The sequence below is a fragment of the Phasianus colchicus genome, unplaced genomic scaffold, assembly GCF_987193195.1.
Source record: "Phasianus colchicus unplaced genomic scaffold, bPhaCol1.hap1.1 HAP1_SCAFFOLD_56, whole genome shotgun sequence".
Lineage (NCBI taxonomy): Eukaryota > Metazoa > Chordata > Aves > Galliformes > Phasianidae > Phasianus > Phasianus colchicus.
Genome location: NW_028325233.1, coordinates 319,876 through 337,072, shown reverse-complemented (window position 1 = coordinate 337,072; position 17,197 = coordinate 319,876). Strand labels below are relative to the sequence as shown.

At 43.7% G+C, this 17,197-nt stretch overlaps 1 protein-coding gene across 1 annotated transcript; it reads left to right on the top strand.

Moving 5' to 3' along the window:
* Positions 1 to 359: 359 nt before the first annotated feature.
* Positions 360 to 16,422, top strand: LOC149911837 (E3 SUMO-protein ligase RanBP2-like). Its single transcript, XM_090133205.1, is given in 16 exon segments — positions 360 to 553; positions 1,623 to 1,690; positions 2,174 to 2,285; positions 3,052 to 3,204; positions 3,853 to 4,083; positions 4,463 to 4,608; positions 4,898 to 5,090; positions 5,971 to 6,150; positions 6,237 to 6,320; positions 6,811 to 6,949; positions 7,123 to 7,220; positions 7,729 to 8,958; positions 10,294 to 11,064; positions 11,547 to 12,301; positions 13,159 to 13,273; positions 14,660 to 16,422. Coding segments are annotated over 12 exon segments (2,523 nt in total). The 5' UTR covers positions 360 to 478; the 3' UTR covers positions 8,773 to 8,958; positions 10,294 to 11,064; positions 11,547 to 12,301; positions 13,159 to 13,273; positions 14,660 to 16,422.
* The last annotated feature ends 775 nt before the right edge of the window (positions 16,423 to 17,197 follow it).

Genomic DNA, 17,197 nt, shown 5'->3' with positions numbered 1-17,197 from the left:
CTACTAATGTGCGCACGGAACTTCCACTTTTCACATCAGCTGTTTCTAAGGATGCGCCACAGCGCGCTTCTTCAGATCAACCGCCCTTTCCAATACCCGACGCAGAAACGACGCTTCCGCTCTCCGCGGCGCGTCGCTACGGGTGAGCAGAGCGGCTCGGTACGCCTCACCGCGCCGAGCTCCGTAAGACGCGCGAGGGCAGGCCGGCCGAGGACGGGACCGGCGGCGCGCGCAGCCCCTCGCGGCGCCCGGCAGCCCGCGCCGAGCGGCCCGACGTCCCGCGGCTCAAAGCGCCGCCGCGCGAAGCGCGAACCGGCCGCTCGGCGCCGCGCATGCGCCGCCCCGCCCCGCGCTGTGACGTCGCGCGTCGCCGCGGTCGGCAGGGAGGGCGTTCCGCCGCGTGCGGCGGGGAGCTCCCTTAGCGGCGCGCGAGTGCCGGCCTTCCGCCGCTCCCTCTCCCTCGCTCCTTCTCCTGGCCATGGCACGGCGCACGAAGCCCGAGGTGGAGCGGTACGTCGCCTCCGTGCAGGCCGCCGCCTCCTCTCCCAGAGCGGTGAGTGCTGCGGCCCGGCCGGCGCCGCCGGCGGCGCTCCCTCGGCCTTCCCCGGGCCGCGGTGGGGGCCGCTCCCCGCCCGCCCCGTCCCTCCGCCCCTCCCGCGGGTGCCGGGCCCGAGGGCGGGCTCCTCCGGCGGGGAGTCGAAGCCGAGGGAGGCTGCCGGCGGGCGGGCGCGGAGTCGCCTCCTCGGAAACGCGGTTCGCCGCAGCTGCGCGCCTCGGAAAGCCGCTGAGCCCTCGGCGGCTTCGGAAGGAGCCCGGCGGCGGGGCGGAGTTCGGCTCCCTCCCGTTCCGTGGGCACGGTCCCCGGGCTTCCGGCCTTCCCTCTCTCGAGGAGCCGGAATAGGGAACGCGTGCCGTTCGGCTTTGGGCTCGTTTGGCCGCTGTGCGGCTGCTGTTGCCGTGGGTGCGACGGCGTTGTGAAACGCCGGCAGGAAGAGAGGGAGAGGCGGGGGGAAATAGCTCTGCTGCCTGCGTTGGTGGCTGGGCAGCCGGGTGATCCCCTGCTCTCTGGAACGACTGGCTGTGGAGCGCGGTCGGTGATGGAAGTAGCTGCTGGTCTTCCTGTTGCGTTGATTTTGGAGAGGAGGGTTGTGCGAGGCTGCCGGCGTTTCTTTTGAAATTCCTTTCCAGCCCCGTTTACGAGGAGGCGGGGCAGGCGAGAGAGGAAGGTGACAGAAGCATGGACAGGAGGAGCTTGATTTGTGGCATTTGTTTTCTTCTGCAACGTAGATAGGTTGCAAGAGAAACGGCTTGTATGTAGCTGACCCCATTCTCCTCTCTTTAGTCGGAAGTGTGCTTGTGAAAAGTAACAAGTGTGAGGACTTGCTTTGCTACTAACCTCAGTTTCGCTTTGGTAGCCTTTGCCAGTTACTGGGAAGAAATGTTATGTTCTTACTCCTGTGTCTTTCAAAAACAAAGCCCTGAGTACAAGGAGTGAACTGGAGCTGATAACTGTGAAGACACTTTAGGAAGTATTATGCACCCCTGGAAAGAAGGGTCTCCCTACTCAATTACTTCAAAAGTACTGTATATTTAAAATGTACCCTTTGTTTTTTTTTCTTCAGAGATCGTTAAAAGGATTCTTTTTTGCTAAGCTGTACTTTGAGATAAAAGAATATGAACTTGCTAAGAGGTAATAAACGTTACGTATGTTGTTCTGTTCTTTAAAGTGTGATGGGAAAGCTAAATGAAGTAGAGTGGAGAAATGAAGACCGTTGTCATGCTGTTTTAAGGTAGCGGCAAATGGGAAATATGGTGCCATTTAAATCTTCCTAAAACGGCAACTTAAAGCATGGGTAGTTACGTGGTGCTGTAAAAACCCATCCGGTAGAAATGTCTTTTATGCCATCGTGTTACGTCCTTCTTACAGTTCCTGTGAGCTACTGCTTTATTTAATGAAGGCCAGTGCTTGCAGGCAAATATGCAACATCTGTACGTGTAGCAATAATGTTGTGCCTTACTTGAAGATCTAGATCAAGCCCCTTGAACTAAATACAGCTAACTGTCCTGTATGACAGATTAAAGTCCCACGTTAGCTGCAAGGTGTGGGGGGACTTGTAATACTGAGGAATACTGATCCTTCTGGTTTTTCTTTCTTTATTTATTTACTCTGTAGATATACATCTATTTATCTCAGTGTCCGAGAGAGAGATCCCAAAGCGCACAGGTTTCTGGGACAGATCTACGAGGCTCAGGATAACACGGAAGAAGCTTTTGGGTGTTACAAGGTAAGCACCTCACTCACCTCCCTGTCCTGCTTTATTCCTTTGTAAATGGACTTGATCTTTGTGCTTCCTGCTCTGATAGTCTTCTTCCCGCTGCCCTTTGGACTAAGAATATGTGAGCCCTGTAGAATTCTGCAGTAGGGATTATGGTGACAGCAGTAATCTGGCTGCTACTGAAAGACTGGACTGAGAGTGTTTTTCAGTTGCATTGTTTGTTTTCTTGTTAGCGGTGGGCTTTTTGTTTGTTTGTTTCCTCAGAAGTAGAGGGAATGGGGCAAATACAGTTCCGATTAGGTAAGCATATAAATGTGAACTTCACAGTCTGTGTTTCATTATTCGGGCACCGGGGAGGGAGAGGATACACACAAAAGTCTTGTTGCCAGCACAGTGACTGAGTGCCATCAGTCTTTGTGACTTAATTCTGTTTTCCGGAAGCCTCCGTATTAGGTTAGGCTGGAGATACCCCTGGTCTGGCTGTCTGAGTAGAGCAGCAGCGGGTGGTAGAGGAGCTGGTTTTGACATTGTTTCTCTTATGGTGTTCTGAATTCCAGCAGTTGTCTGGGTGTTACAAACCAATGGTGGCCTTCTTGAAAGGGAAAAAGGCTTTTCTTAAAGTAGTGAGAAAGTATTTATTGATAGTTCTAATTTGACTTGCTGGGTCTGTTTAATGGGGGACATGTTTGACATGTTTTCTTTCTTGTTCTACGTGGACTGCAAGATCAAGTTACTAGTAACCTTTTTTCTTATGTGTATGCATGGGGAAAACCAGCGTTCTGTGGAGCTGAATCCAATGCAGAAAGATCTTGTACTGAAGATTGCAGAGTTACTATGCAGTAACGACATCACTGATGGAAGAGCAGAGTACTGGGTTGAGAAAGCTGCCAGTCTCTTCCCTGGGAATCCTGCTGCTTACAGATTGAAGGTAAATTCCTGCTTCTGATCTCTGTTCTGTGCCTAGAAGAAACTTTAGTTGCGTCAAGCGATGGGAAAACCATGGTAGTAATATTATCCAAGAGGTCAAGATTAGATAGGTTAAGTATTGTCTCTATTACATGACTACACTGCTTTCTAGTTTTTTTTAATTTGAGTTGAAAACTGTCAAGTGTATGAGATGCTGTTATTCCCTAATACTGTGTAAATGCTTTCAGTCATACAATCTCACTTTTGTACAGGTGTTAGTTTTCTGGAGCACAACTGCAATGAAATCAAAGTCTTGAGAGGCTTGTGCTTTGGGATTTTTTGTGTGGTTATGTTATTTTATTTTTTTAGACAAGCTGTTCTGTATTGACGTGTGGCATCTTTGAACCAGGTGGTTTGACAGTCTTAACTTAGCATCTAACTTAGCATCTACAGGATGCAAACTCTAAAGCTTTGGGTTTTGTGTTTTTTTTTTTTTTTTTTCCCTCACTTCTAAAATGTTTGTCAAACTCTCAGTAGCACCTACCAGCTTTCCAGAGCAGTTTGAGTAATGTAGCCTGTAATGGCGATGAGAAAACAGTCAGGTAACATAGTTGCTGAAGAGGCTCTCGTAGAGAATGAAATTTTAACGTGTTGCCTTTGTATGTGATAGGAGCAGTTACTGGAGCGTAAAGGCGAAGATGGCTGGAATCAGCTCTTTGATATGACTCAAACCGAGCTCTATGCGAGACCAGACGATCCCTACCTTAACATCAGACTGGTTGCTCTCTACCGTTCAAATAATAGATTAAGAGATGCTGTGCTTCATTGTCAGGAGGCGGAGAAGAAAATACCTGTAGACTCCAGCTTGGAGTGGTGTTTGTGCGTCATAAAGACATTTGAGGTATTTAATCATGTTTTGATCCTGTCATAATCTCCCATGTCCTTGAAACCGGTGTTATTCTCTTAGTATCGTTACAATGGCAGCTAATTCTCAAGTGGCTTAACTCCTTTAAATGTAATGTCTGTGGAAACAGTGATTTATTTAGGATTTTCTTAAGCCTTAAAGCGTTGTTTAGTTTCTAGCTGAGGTATTAAGTTAGATACAGCAGCTCCATCAGGGAGGGAATTGCTGAGGCAAATAGTTCCTGGAACATTGCTGCTGAAGAATACGTTAACATCTCACCTGGGAAACTGGATTATGTAGCAAGAAGTTCTGGAGAAACTCTTGCCTTCATAGAAGGATGGCGGTTCCTCATTCTGTGATGAACTTTATTCTTTAGGAATATCTTGAATCAGTACGAGACTTGGAGGCTGATAAAAATAATTGGAGAGCTGTCAAGAAGGATCATCTGCTGGCCTATTCTAGCTTGGCTAAAATGACGCTTGCTTCTAGAGATGTTTGACAAAGCAGAGGGGCCCTTGAAAGGTACTCTTTTAACTGTTCTGCTTATTTAAAAAAAGAAAAAAAAAAAAGAAAAAAATTGAATATTTTTTCTGGGTCACCGAACTTCTAGCAGGCATCATTTTCAGTGAGTAGCTGTTTTATGGATGGAAGAGGAGTTCCTCTGTACTAACTGCAAAGAGCAAATGTTGCTAGGCTTGATCCGCAAGCTGTGTCTGAGCTAAAGGCCTCAGAGAAGACTCAGTGATAGGGGTCTAGTATAAATCCTGGGAGACCAGGACTTGGTTGAAAATGAATCTTTTCTATGTTCCAGTTTTGATTGTGTGCTTCACTCAGTGAAGCCGTGTGCGGATGGACCTGATGAGCTGTCTCGTACCTTCCTTGAAATGAAAGGACACTTCTACATGCACACTGGAACTTTCCTGCTGAAAACGGCCCAGAACAACGAGACACAATGGAGAGATGCATGTGAACTCGCAGCATTGTGTTACCTGAAAAGTTTCCACGTAAGTCACTCTTCAGTTTGTGCCTGTAATTGTTGCAGTTCTTGAATGCTCTCACTGTATGCGCACTGAACGCCTGCATTCCAAAAACTAACTACTGTTTTTAAGGCTGTCTCCTGGCCAAATCTTACCCTTCCATACTTGTTTAAAAGATTTCAAGTAGTGTGAAGAAAATCTCATCTGTTTCACTTGTCAGAAGTAAAGTGACTAAGGGCTAATGAGTGTGTTTCCTATAGGCTATTCCCTTCTCTGTAATGCAGCTAAAATAACTAGTATTAAGGTTATTGGTATGGGGGGGAGGGGAATGACCTGAGTAGCTCTCATATACTAATTCCATAAGCAGCAGAGCTTGATCAAGCTTAATTCTTTGCTTTATGGAATAAAATCAGCAGATGATGCTTTACTAGCGTTTGAAGCTATTAAGAAAGTGGTTTCGTACTGGAATCTTGCCATTGTAAGTTTGTAAATTGCATTACCTCAAAATGCTTTTCTATTACTTACATTCTGACTGATTATTCCTAATCCATATGCTGTTACTTAGCTTTATCAAAGAAAGGCAGAAGAGGTTGAGAGTGGTGATACGTTACCAGAAGAACGCAAAGCCTATCTTGTTAAAAGAAAGCATTACCTGATGAAGATCATTGACGAAAGCTCCTCTGACCCGTCAGTAGCTGACTAAGTAAAAGAATTAATGCTTGTGTGAGTTGTCGTCTTACGTTAATGTTAACAGATATAGGGCTTTCCTGGGGGAACAAAAACAACAAAAAACACCCAGAATTTCTGTGCAGAAAGCCTTGCAAACTGTGCAGCCGTAGATCAGAGCACAGCCTCTTGCTCTGAGGAAGAATTGCGATCATGACTTGCGTTTCAAATACATTTCTAGCTGCCGGTATCTGTTAAAGCTGTAACGGAAATGCTGAATGCAGTGATCCAGGAGCTTGGAGAGAATGGTGAAGAGGGAAGTCTTGCCTCCGGAAATATCTCACCAGCTGCACACGTGGAAGTAAAATATTCAATTCCATCACCTAAGAAGTTCTCTTTCTCGCCAACAAATACCTACCAGGTATATTAGCCGGTTACTCTTCTAGGGAAGTGTTACGTTTGTATAAAAAAATCCAAGTTCAATTAGTTTTTTTCTTTTCTTTCCAGTTTTCTCCTAAGACTCTCTCTCAGTGGGCAGAAGATCACAAGTCCTTACTTCAAAAGCTGTGTCAGCACGTGGAAGCTTTAACGGTAAGCAACTTTAGTCACTATATTCGATGCAGAACAGTTGATCTTTTTGTTCTGGTAAGTACTTTGTGACCCAAGCATTGAACTTCCCTTACCAGGCTACCTCTTAAAACTCAGTGAAGAGAACTGCTATAAACATCTGCTTAAAGTGAGTTCAAGAGTAAAACTTTGTTGCCTACAAACTCTGATTTGGTACTCAGATATGGGAAGCAATCCTGAGGATTGTGTGTGCAGAAAGTTGTGCTTTCTTCAGCTTAGCTACTGTCATCTTTGTTCTGGGTTTATTTCTAGCTTCAGGGAACAGTCTCAGTTTCGTAAAGCATGGGAAGATCATAGGTTATTGCAGCACTTAACTCATCTTTTTTGTGTGTGTGTCTCAGACCTTGAACATGCTTTTAAATAGCAGAGGAGCGTAGGGATCGTTCCTTAGGTTTTCTCCAAATACCAATGTAATACGTTTACATGCTCTTAATTGAAACACTGTCTTTAATAGAATGAAATACGGGAAATGAAACGTAATAGTTCCAGTGTAAATGTATCATCTCACTGCTGGCCTGCTGGAAGCTATGAAACAGATACAGTGTCAGATGGTTATCGGAGAGCACAAAATCTTCATGAAGCTCCTTTAAGGGGTAAGTTGATGCTGAATTTTTAATTGAACACTTAGCTAAACGGAGTAAGACTTCTTAAAATGTTTCTGCAGTGTTCTGAGATGAATGAGTAAAACTGGTCCCCTGGGAAAGTTCACTCAAGTCAGTAATCACAAAAACTGGATATAAGCTCCTTTCTTGGTGTTCCTTTTCAGTTGCTACCTCTGGCCCATCTGTTCACTGTAGCCAGTCACCTGCTTGTAACTCGCAGTATCTTCAAAGAACTGCTGCAACCAGTGTAACACCAACAAAGGTGAGGACATACGAATCCGCTCAAGCCATTTCTACTGATGTGGTGAACTGGTTTTGTTTCTGTGTGTAGCAGGATATAACTGCGGTTCCCTAGAGAGCGTTTACTAAACTTGAGGTCTGCTGGAGACAGGCAGAAAGTTCCGTAATCAGCTAAGCTTTGGGATATTGGGTTTGGGAGAAACAGCCAGCAAAGCATGTTTTTAACCTGCTAACATATGTCCTCTGCTCGTTGTCTGCATTGTTCTTTTCCCCAAAATAGTATGGGGGCTTGATTTTTTTTTTTTTTTAAATACTAAAGAAAAATGAGTCTATTCAGCTTACGCTTCTCCCCAGTCTGTGTTTTCAGATACCACTCAAGTTTTGAACGTATGATTTTAGTTAAAACTGATTAGAGTTGAAATCTCATTTTATGGTACGCCTTGCTATTAAGAGTACATGTTGCATGGGCTTTAGCACCCTAATCCCTTTTCCTCCTTTTCCACAAGGAAGTAACGGTGCTTTTTCTTTAGGCACCTGTCTGTGGCATGGATGGACTTGCACCTCAGCAGCGTAGATATGCTCATCAACAAGCAATCCGCACGCCACCTCTGCGAAACACTTGCGCTGCCATGTTTCCTCAAGACACGTATGGCGCACCTTGGCATTTTGATGCTCCATCTGCTGGAATCATTTTGCCTTGTGGTGATCGCTACAACTACAGCCTTCCACAGGCAAGCACAAATCCACCACTGCCTGAACCAGGCTATTTCACAAAACGTGTGGTTTTAAAACCTCTAGAATCCAGTGTTAGTGCCGCACAGGACAAATTGGGATCTGCCTTTGCTAAAAAGGAAGGCCAGTGGAACTGTGACATCTGTTTAGTAAGAAATGAACCCACTGCCCCAAAATGTGTTACTTGCCAGAATACAAGCAAAACTAATTCAGAAGTATCTCTTCAAGAATTTTCCTTGAAACTTGAAGGGAAAACACCAGCATGTACCTCTCAGAATCTTGCAGATGGTGAAGCAAAGCCTGCAGAGGAAGGATGTAATTTTTCAATGTGGATGCCTCTCGGTGGATTTAAATTTGGTATACAGGAGTCCAGTAAAAATACCGCTAAGAAAGATGATCCATCCAAAGAGTGTACAACTGACTTGACAAACATGGATGAAAAAGACAAAAACGAACTGCCTTCGAGTAGTGGAGTTGCACTCCAGTCTGAAGAAACAGCAGACAGGGACAAGAGTGAGCACACCCGTGAGAAAGGCACGTTGGTAACATCTCATGTTTCTCGTACTAATGCAGCCAAAGCATCTCCTTGTGGTAACAACGCTGTAGCTGTGCTGGAGGAAGCTACCAGGGAGAGAAGCGACCTCGGCCATGGTGGTGATGCTTGTGATGCCACCGTAGAAGCTTTAGAGGTATCAAGCACCTCTGAAACGCCAGCAAAAACGGAGGTTTCTGCTCCAAAGTTTGTATTTAGATCTGAATTGTCAGGAGCGTTTTCAGTAACAAAGAGACATTCCCGTTTGGGAATACTTCAGCCCCCGGTTCCCTCTTTGGATTCAGCTTGAATCGTCCAAGAAAGAGCGATGAAGGAACTTCAGCATCTCGGAAAGCAGAGCAGGAAAAAGCGGGAGTAGCTGAACCACCCAAAAGCTGTAGTGCTGCTCAGAAACCTTGGGAGAGCGAGGCATCCCAGCCGGCTCCTTCGGCACAGGGTGGGCCCTCCAACTTCTCGTTTAAAATCCTGGAGAAAGGTGAGTGTTAATTGAACCAGTAATTTATTCAAGTGTGCAGCTCATTAGTCAGTCACTTGTTAACGCTGGTCATTGTGTATTACTTCTTCTGTCTTAATAGTATGTTGTTTCTTTCAGTTCTAATGCACGTCTGTGAATCTTCAAATCCTAGACTTTCAACTTGAGTAAATATGAAGTTGTAGTTCTTTGCACGTAAGAACAGAAGCGTGCCTTATGCGGGACTCAGTGCAACTCTGTAGTGAGAAAGGGAGTTGCGGGTAGGATTTTGGAATCTGTCCGAGGCGTCAGAGTTGATCTTAGTGTTGCTTTTTTTGTAGGGAAGGAGTTTGGTACTGCTAGAACCAGGAGATGCTAATATTGTTTAAACAACGAGGCGTTGTTTAAAATGTCAGGGTGAAGTGCTGACAGTGCATTTTTTGTGTTGAACTGGCAGTGTTTGTGCTCAGGCCTCGCTCTGACTGGTAAACTCCGAAAACAGCAGTTGTGCTTAAGCTTCAACTCGAATTATCCCTTCAACTAGGAGGCATCCTTCTTGTCTGCTTCCATTCCTTTCCAGTAACTTCACATCTTTAGCTGGAGCCTTTGTTTGTCGTGGTTTTTCTTCTTGTACTTCCCAGAAGTATTGTGAAATAAGCTCTATTCAGTCTCTGGTTAATATCATCTGGAGTTCCAAATGCTCAAAGTTCATCGGTAGCACACGCTGCTGCTGACTGCTTTCTGTTTCTTACTTTCTTTTTCAGTCCTTGGTTTTGCTTTTCCTCTGTAGATGATACCCATATGGCTCTTCTCTGTGGTTGTATTTTGTTTGGCGTATGGCCATCAATAATTCTTGTAACAACATGAAAATGCTGACCTGTTCTTGGTCTGAGACGTGAATTTCAAAAGGAAAGTGTATAGTGCTACTAGAACCAACAGACAACATTTACAATAAGTTTACAATATTTAAATTGAGAAAAACTGTCATCTTCCATTTGGCCAGTCACTCTTTCTGAGGCTGTGAGTGTCTGTGTACTAATAAAAGGTGGCACGTATTGAGCTACCGGAAATATAAGTAAATGTCAAAGGAAGCTAGTATCTGTAGTGGCAGTTGCAAGATTGAAGTCTTCATTATTGCATGGAGGTTCTTTGATAGCAGCAGAAAACCCAAGTATGACGGATTTACAGTTCCTTGGTTATCCTGAATGAGTGTCTTTTTACATAATGATGTTATTTCAAAAGCTCTACATTTAAGATGTTCTGAATATCGTTAGGTTACTTTATAATGTATGTGCCAAAAATGATCACGGTATTTAGCTGTCTTATCAGCTGTTTTCCACTAATCTTTGTGCTTTGCAGCAGGCCCCCCAGTCAAATGTGAATGTGTTACTGCTTGGGAAACTAAATCTTCTGAGCAGAAGGCTAAAGGAGAAACTCCACAGGTCCCTTCTACGTCTGTCTGTGGCTTTAGTAGCAGTGCGGAGGATGCCAGTCCAGAAGGCTTTGGCTAGTAGAATTCCTCCTAGCAGGTATGTAAGAGTTAAGTGATTTCAGAGCAGTTTCCAAGGGAAATGGTGCTTGTTTTGGAATCGTACTGCTTCAAAGGTACTTCAGTCTCTTGTTGAGTCAAAGCTGTGTGTGTTTTAAGAGTGATGAAGAATGTCTGAAAGCTTCCAACAACAATTCTTGTTTGCTTTTTGTTTTTCCCCAGTTGTTCACTTCCCTTAATCCCTGGTAGTTAGCTGTTCTGAAACATTAGTAGCACTATAGGAAAGTTGGAGACTGAGAACTTACTATCTTGTTTTTACTGTACTGCTGTTGTAATTAAATGAAGAAATTTATCAATTTGTGGAAGGGAGGGAGGGGAGAGAGAAAATGTGGTTTTTTTGGAGGGAGTCGTTATTCTTAGTGTCCAGACTTAATGGAGTTTGAAGTTTGTATCTTTAGGCTCTTATGGCTTATTTGCTTACTGTTTTATTAATCGTACTGACTCAGTCTCTACAAGTAAGGAATAATTACATACTCCATCAACCAGTGAAGCAACAGCAACAGTATTTGTGCAGTCAGCTGCCAGCAGCGGAGAAGCAGAATCCACAGAAACTGCTCGCGTGTCAGAGAATTTACCAGGAGGTGATGATACAGCTTTTTAGGAAGTAGAACAACGTGCTTGAAGAAGCCTGATGTAGCTTTGTAAGGCTTAACTCAGTTGTTCATGTCTGGATTTCGTGTTTAACCTTAGTATGCCTAATAAGAGGAGAAGCTTACAATGACTGTAGTCTTCTAGTTTGGCTTCCTGTAAAGAATAGAACTTAATTGCAGGTTAGTATAATGACTAAGCAAGACTGATAGAGCACCAAAAAACAGTATGTAGTGTCCTTTAATTGGAACAGTTAATCTGATGAAGTCTGCAAAATGTTGTCTTCCTCTTTCTGCAATATCTTGTCTGCCTTTCCTCATCCGTTAATCATATTATGACGTCTGTTGTTTTCTTTCTTGCCTTGCCTGCTCTTTTTCTCCTTCAGAAATGCTTTTGGATTATGATGTCAGAATTGTAACAGTGTTGTTGGTGACAATTTCTGGGGGAAATCATGCATTACTGTGCTGTGTTTTAGGTGGAGGTAGTCTGGAGAAGAAGATGAAGGAATTCCCTTCAAAGAGAGGGCAAAATTTTACAGTTGGGCCAGAGATGCTGCTCAGTGGAAGGAGCGCGGTGTTGGAGAGCTCAGGGTCCTCTTCCATACACAGAAGAAGTGTTACAGGATCCTTATGAGAAGGGACCAAGTTCTTGAGGTGTGTGCAAAGCATGTCATCGCTAAAGAAATGAACTTAGTGCCCTCTGAAACATCAAACAGTGTTTTAATTTGGACAGCTACAGGTGATGCTGGTTAGTCGGTTGAGTGGTTTTTACAGTTCTTTTCAGTATCTTCTGTAGTTTGTTTGGCTTTGTTTTACCCTGGAGATTATACAGAACAAAAGCTGCTGATCTCTGGCTGCAGTGACTAGAGCTAAGGAAATCTCGGATTTGTTTTCAGATGGTGAAGTGAAAGTAGAGCAATTTGGGGTCAGAGCTAAAGTTCAAGAACTGGCCAATTCTTTTGAGAGGAGATTTGGAGAATGCCAGGAAAGCTTGTCAGAGCTGCAGAAGGGCCACCTCTCTCTGGCAGCGGAGCTGTCAAAGGACACCAACCCTGTTGTTGTGTATTTTGTTTCTGCCAGTGACGAACCTGTAGGACACACAACCACGGAGCTGCTTTCAAATATTGTCCCTCGAACAGCTGAAAATTTCAGGGCCCTGTGCACAGGGGAGAAAGGCTTGTGGGTTCAAGAATACCACATTTCACAGAATAGTTAGTGACTTCGATGTCAGGTAAGCTTAATGTGAAGGCTTTTCACTGAGAGAAAAAACCCATCTGGGCTGCAGCACTCCATGAATCCTGCCTGAAAGTGAGCTTTTCCAGTTCTTGAATGTGGTGAGAGTAGCCGAAATCAGCAGGGCTGCAGTCAGCAGCGATGCCTCAAGCTTTCCCGACACTTCTAGAGACCATCGCATTTTATTCTTGGAAAGCTATGACTTCAGGGGAATGCCACAGACTTGCATGTTAGACTTCGTTTCGTTCATACCTGTTATCTGCCTGATCACTTCTCTTTGGCAGCTGTTGGATCTGTAGGCTCTTCAGAGCCGGGTGTCAGCCTTTGGCAGCAGCAGGAGGCGGAGCTCCCGACGTATTGCAGGCAGTGTTTGCGCTGCTCAGGGCCTTGGCTGCAGCGTGCGTGCAGAGAACAGCGTGAGTGTTTGGCATGGCTGTGCAGCAGAGAATATGAAATGGTAGTTTTCTCACTTCCTCAGTGCCTCCCAGCACAGGACTCTGTGGTAGATCAGAAATTGGTGTGCGTGTTGGATTTGCTGTTTAGCAAGTGCATTCTCCTGCTGTATCTCTGTGTGTCTTTGTATTCTACTGTACTTTGACTGCAGGAGTTTTCTCGCAGGAGGGTCAGGGCCATCCAAACTCAGTTCTGTTGTGCTTTGAGTATGGAGCTCTTTCAAGCCTTGATTCTAGGCCTAGTGGAGTAGAAGCCAACACTGTGTGAACAACAGTTGAAAAGTGTCCTAGTGTCCTTTTCTAGAAGAGGAGCAAGGTGATGTAATTCTAGCGATTCAGTTGCAGGCTTCTTTTAACTTTGTGTAGCATGGCATTTTACATCCTGTTACTATGTTTCCTACAGGTGAGTTTGTTATTGGTTGCGTTACTAAAGCTATGAACAACCACTGGAAGTGCTTCTGCTGTGATATCTGCCAACAAGTATTGGCAGGAGTTGGATTTGTCAAGAATAACGGCAGGTGGGTCTTCACCCTTCCTTCTATCACTGATAATGATGAAAATGGAATGACAGTTGGGAGGGATGTAGAGGTTATGGTTCCTAAGGCTTTCCTGCTGAGATGGAGTAACCAAAGTGTCTTTTATGAGAAAAAGGTCTAAGAATGCATCACAAAACTGAGAGTGGATATCTTAAAATGTGTGCATAAAATATTAACTACTTGTCTACTTCGACACCAGATTTCCTGTCAAGTGTGTTTTGTACCTGGTGATGTTTCAGGATGAGTAGGATACACTGTGGTAGACACTTAAAAACAAATCAGATGCAGAAGTTTTGTCATTTTTAAATAGATTTTTATTTTCCCAACAGGGGTTCCCCAATTTGAGTCCAGTTTATCACCTTTTTCACTAATAAATGCGCTCATTTCAGTGGGATCCTTCACGGTTTTGTTTTTTTTTTTTTAAGTAAACTGTGTAGCCATTGATTTCATGCTTTTAATGCAGTACATGTGGTTATGTAGAGAGTTAGGGCCCGTTTTGCCATCCAGCTTCCAATCTAAATTTCTGAAGAGTCTGAGGGTAAAGCATGGGAGTGGGGCGGGATGAAAGACTGCAATTTGCAGCACAGGGTGGTACCATAGGAAATAGGAAATCTGGGTGCAAACTTGCTTATAGCAGCAAAATGACATTATTTTTCTAATACAAAGGGCAGAAAATTGGTTGTCTTCGGCTGCTTCAGTCATTATCTTGCCTATGTTCTTTGCTTTTAGTTGAGTTGCACAAAGTGTGTTTTTCTTTTCAGATTTCCTTCATCTCGTTTCATCAGCTTCTGCAGCTGCAGAATACATAGCTGCATGTTTTTACATCCCCCAGTGATGCATGGATGAGGGGGCATTGTAGGATATAACACACGTTACTAGTTGTTTGCTTTTTAGTACAAAGGAAGCTATCATTTCATTATCATGGCAGAGGCTGATTTGAAGAACAACCTGTAGTGTTGTCAGCGGTATTGTCAGCTTATATTTTTCTTTCTCTGATGTTTGATATCACGGGGAAAATGCAGAGGAGTGCATTTTTCTTTCCTTCAATTACATTTAAGTAAATCTAAAAGAAACCTGTGCTAAGAGAGCCAGAATGTAAGCCAGGCATGACTACAGCTTTCTAACCTGTTTGAGACAAGCTCCGTAGCTATTTTCATAGAGATTTGATGCATCCTACTTAGCAGGCTTTTCTCAGAATCAATCAAGCTTGTTTAAAAAAAAATAATCATATTGAACTGTCATATTTGATGCTGCTAAAGACATTATTATAGTATAAATCCTGTTACTGAAACAAGTGCTAAAAATTAAATGATCTCTACGGAAGCTCTGAAGTTGAAATTGTTCTATTCATGCTCTCAATTAATGAAGTTTTGAACAGGAAGGAATTCACTGCTGATGCTCACGAACCGAAAGGAGAATAATTATATGGTTTACCTGCCGTGACAAAATGGGCGTCCCCATCTGTGGAGCACGTAGAAGACCAGTTGAAGGACGTGTGGTGAACGCTATGGGCAAACAGTGGCACGTGGGGGTAAGCATCAGCTGACACGTTGTCTTTCACAAGTGTAAAGGTTAACGTACTTACCTGGAATATCGCTGATCAGCTTCCATGAAAGGGTTAGAAAAGTGTGCAGCAGTGATCAGCAAATGCATCTCCTAATCCCATTTTCAACCTTGATGTGCCTGATCTTCCACTGAGAAAAGACCTCTGCCTGCGGAGCTAAAATCAGGAGATGTCCCAGGAAGCATTGCGAGGTCCTTGCAGAAGAAAATGTCACCAAGTGAGAAGCAGGATATATGGAAAGGCAGTAAAGTTCTGTGACAAACGTAGTGCTAGTGGGCATTATAACGTTTCTATGGCTTCCAGTTACTTGCCACGTAAGTATCTCTAAAGCAGTTTAGGTGACAGTTCATATTTCAAGTCTCTGTACAAGATTTACTTCTTTATCTTCCATTTAAGTTATAAAGATAAGCAGTCTAGGCCTTTTGTTGTGAAAATATCCTGTAGCATGTACTTTCTTCACAAGATGCAGTGGTGCTGAAAATGTAATCTTTGTCATTAATAACGTATCAGAATCACTTCAGTGCATTTTTTTTGTAACTTTTGGGTTGAAATGTTAAAGACAGTAAAAGGAATGTTATTTTAGTGATCTAAAAGTACAAAACAATAGTTGTAATTCTTATTTTCAGGATAGCTGGGCTAATCAGAATCTAGTTGCTCTTCAAGCTTAGTGTTGCTTATGTTGAGCTGTTTCAAGCTTTTACAGATGTTTAAATGAGAGCAGCTAATGACACCCAGTTTTCCCGAAGAACATAAAGACGACTTGCCACTCAGGAGTAGTGGTTTAACACAAAGCTTTTGAATGGCGTGGTCTTCCTTACAGCTGCAATTCTAAGATGACCGTGTGTTAAGATGAGCTGCATCAAGCAGCTCTTTCATCCGGTTGCTGAAGACTAACAAAGACTAAATTTGTCAGAGGACAGCACCTAGCATTTAAAGAAGAGGTATATGTAGTTGTACCGTTTCCCTCCAGACTCCCTTGACTGTGCAGTCGAGCACCATAATGGATAGACCTTTATTCTTTGGAAGCCAGGTGCAAGGTGTTGTGTACACATCTCTGCTTGGATAAATAAAGGAGGATTACATTTGGGAGTTCTGCAAATTTGCAGGTGGATCCTAAATTTGTCAGCGATGAAGGGCAGGTGATTGAAATATGCTGGCATCCCTGCAGACAATAAATGCCATGACATGATTAGCAACAGTATTGCAGTCAGGATAGAGCAAGAACATACACCAGGCAAGAGTTGTGTGTTGAGTGGATGTACAGATGTTCAGCTGGATGTTTACTAAAAATGTGTATGTGACTCTTCATTGCTGGATTTCAAATGCTCAGATGTTCAGGATTAGGGAAGCAGCAAAACAAAACCATATTTGTAGAGGGTGGAGCAGATGTAAAGAAATATTTTCATTTTTAATATCATGAAGACATTTGTAATTAGATGACGCAAGATTCAATTGGAAACCCAAATCAGACTTGCCATCCTTCTCCTTTTATTTCAGTTTAAATAAAACAGGAAAGCTATTGAGATACATTTGAGAAATTACCGTCAATAAAATCATTGCTTGAAAACTTTGTTGTTTCTCCTTCCTCTTCAGCTGTTTCCCCTGCAGTCATGTGATTGAAGGAGATGGTAAGCAGTTCTCAGCTGTTTTCTTAGCTTAGTTACGTTTTGATGAAAGTTCTTTCTAAAAGTGGAAGGAAGGTCCTTTGTTGAATCCCTCACTGCTCCCATTAGACCGCAAAGAGGCATTCTCTCTATCAGACATCAGGATAGATGTGATTAGTCAGAGGCCAAATGGGAAGAAGACCTTACAGCAGCTGTTTTGTGATGATGGAAGATGAAACAGGAGCTAAAGAGAAACCTTTTAGTAGTAACCAAAGGCCAGGGATGCTGGGAGATGCAGAGGAGGCTTCCTGCCCCACCGGCTTTAAAAAGGGACTCATACCGCTGTGAGGATGACCACATAGGCATCTCCCCAAATGAACTTAGGGATCCATGACCCAGATTTGTAAAAATATTTAGATACTGAACAATTTAGGTGGGCTTTGTGAGGGATTATTTTTTATTAAGTGCCTAGCTTCTATTGTTTCAGTTTGGTTCCTGGAGATATTCACCTATCTGTCACAGGCACCTGTCTTTTGAAAACAGAGGCTGGTGATAATTGCACAAAACCAGGAAGGGATTGTACCTGGAAAGATCTGTCCTGCAAAGGCATAAGTGCAAGTGTCTTAATTTTGAGGAGGAGAGAGGCCCACACATCATCCACTGTGGGGCAGAGAAAGAGCCCTGGTATGGACCAGGTACATTACAGGTACAGGGACCCGTATGTCTTAAGGAGATGTC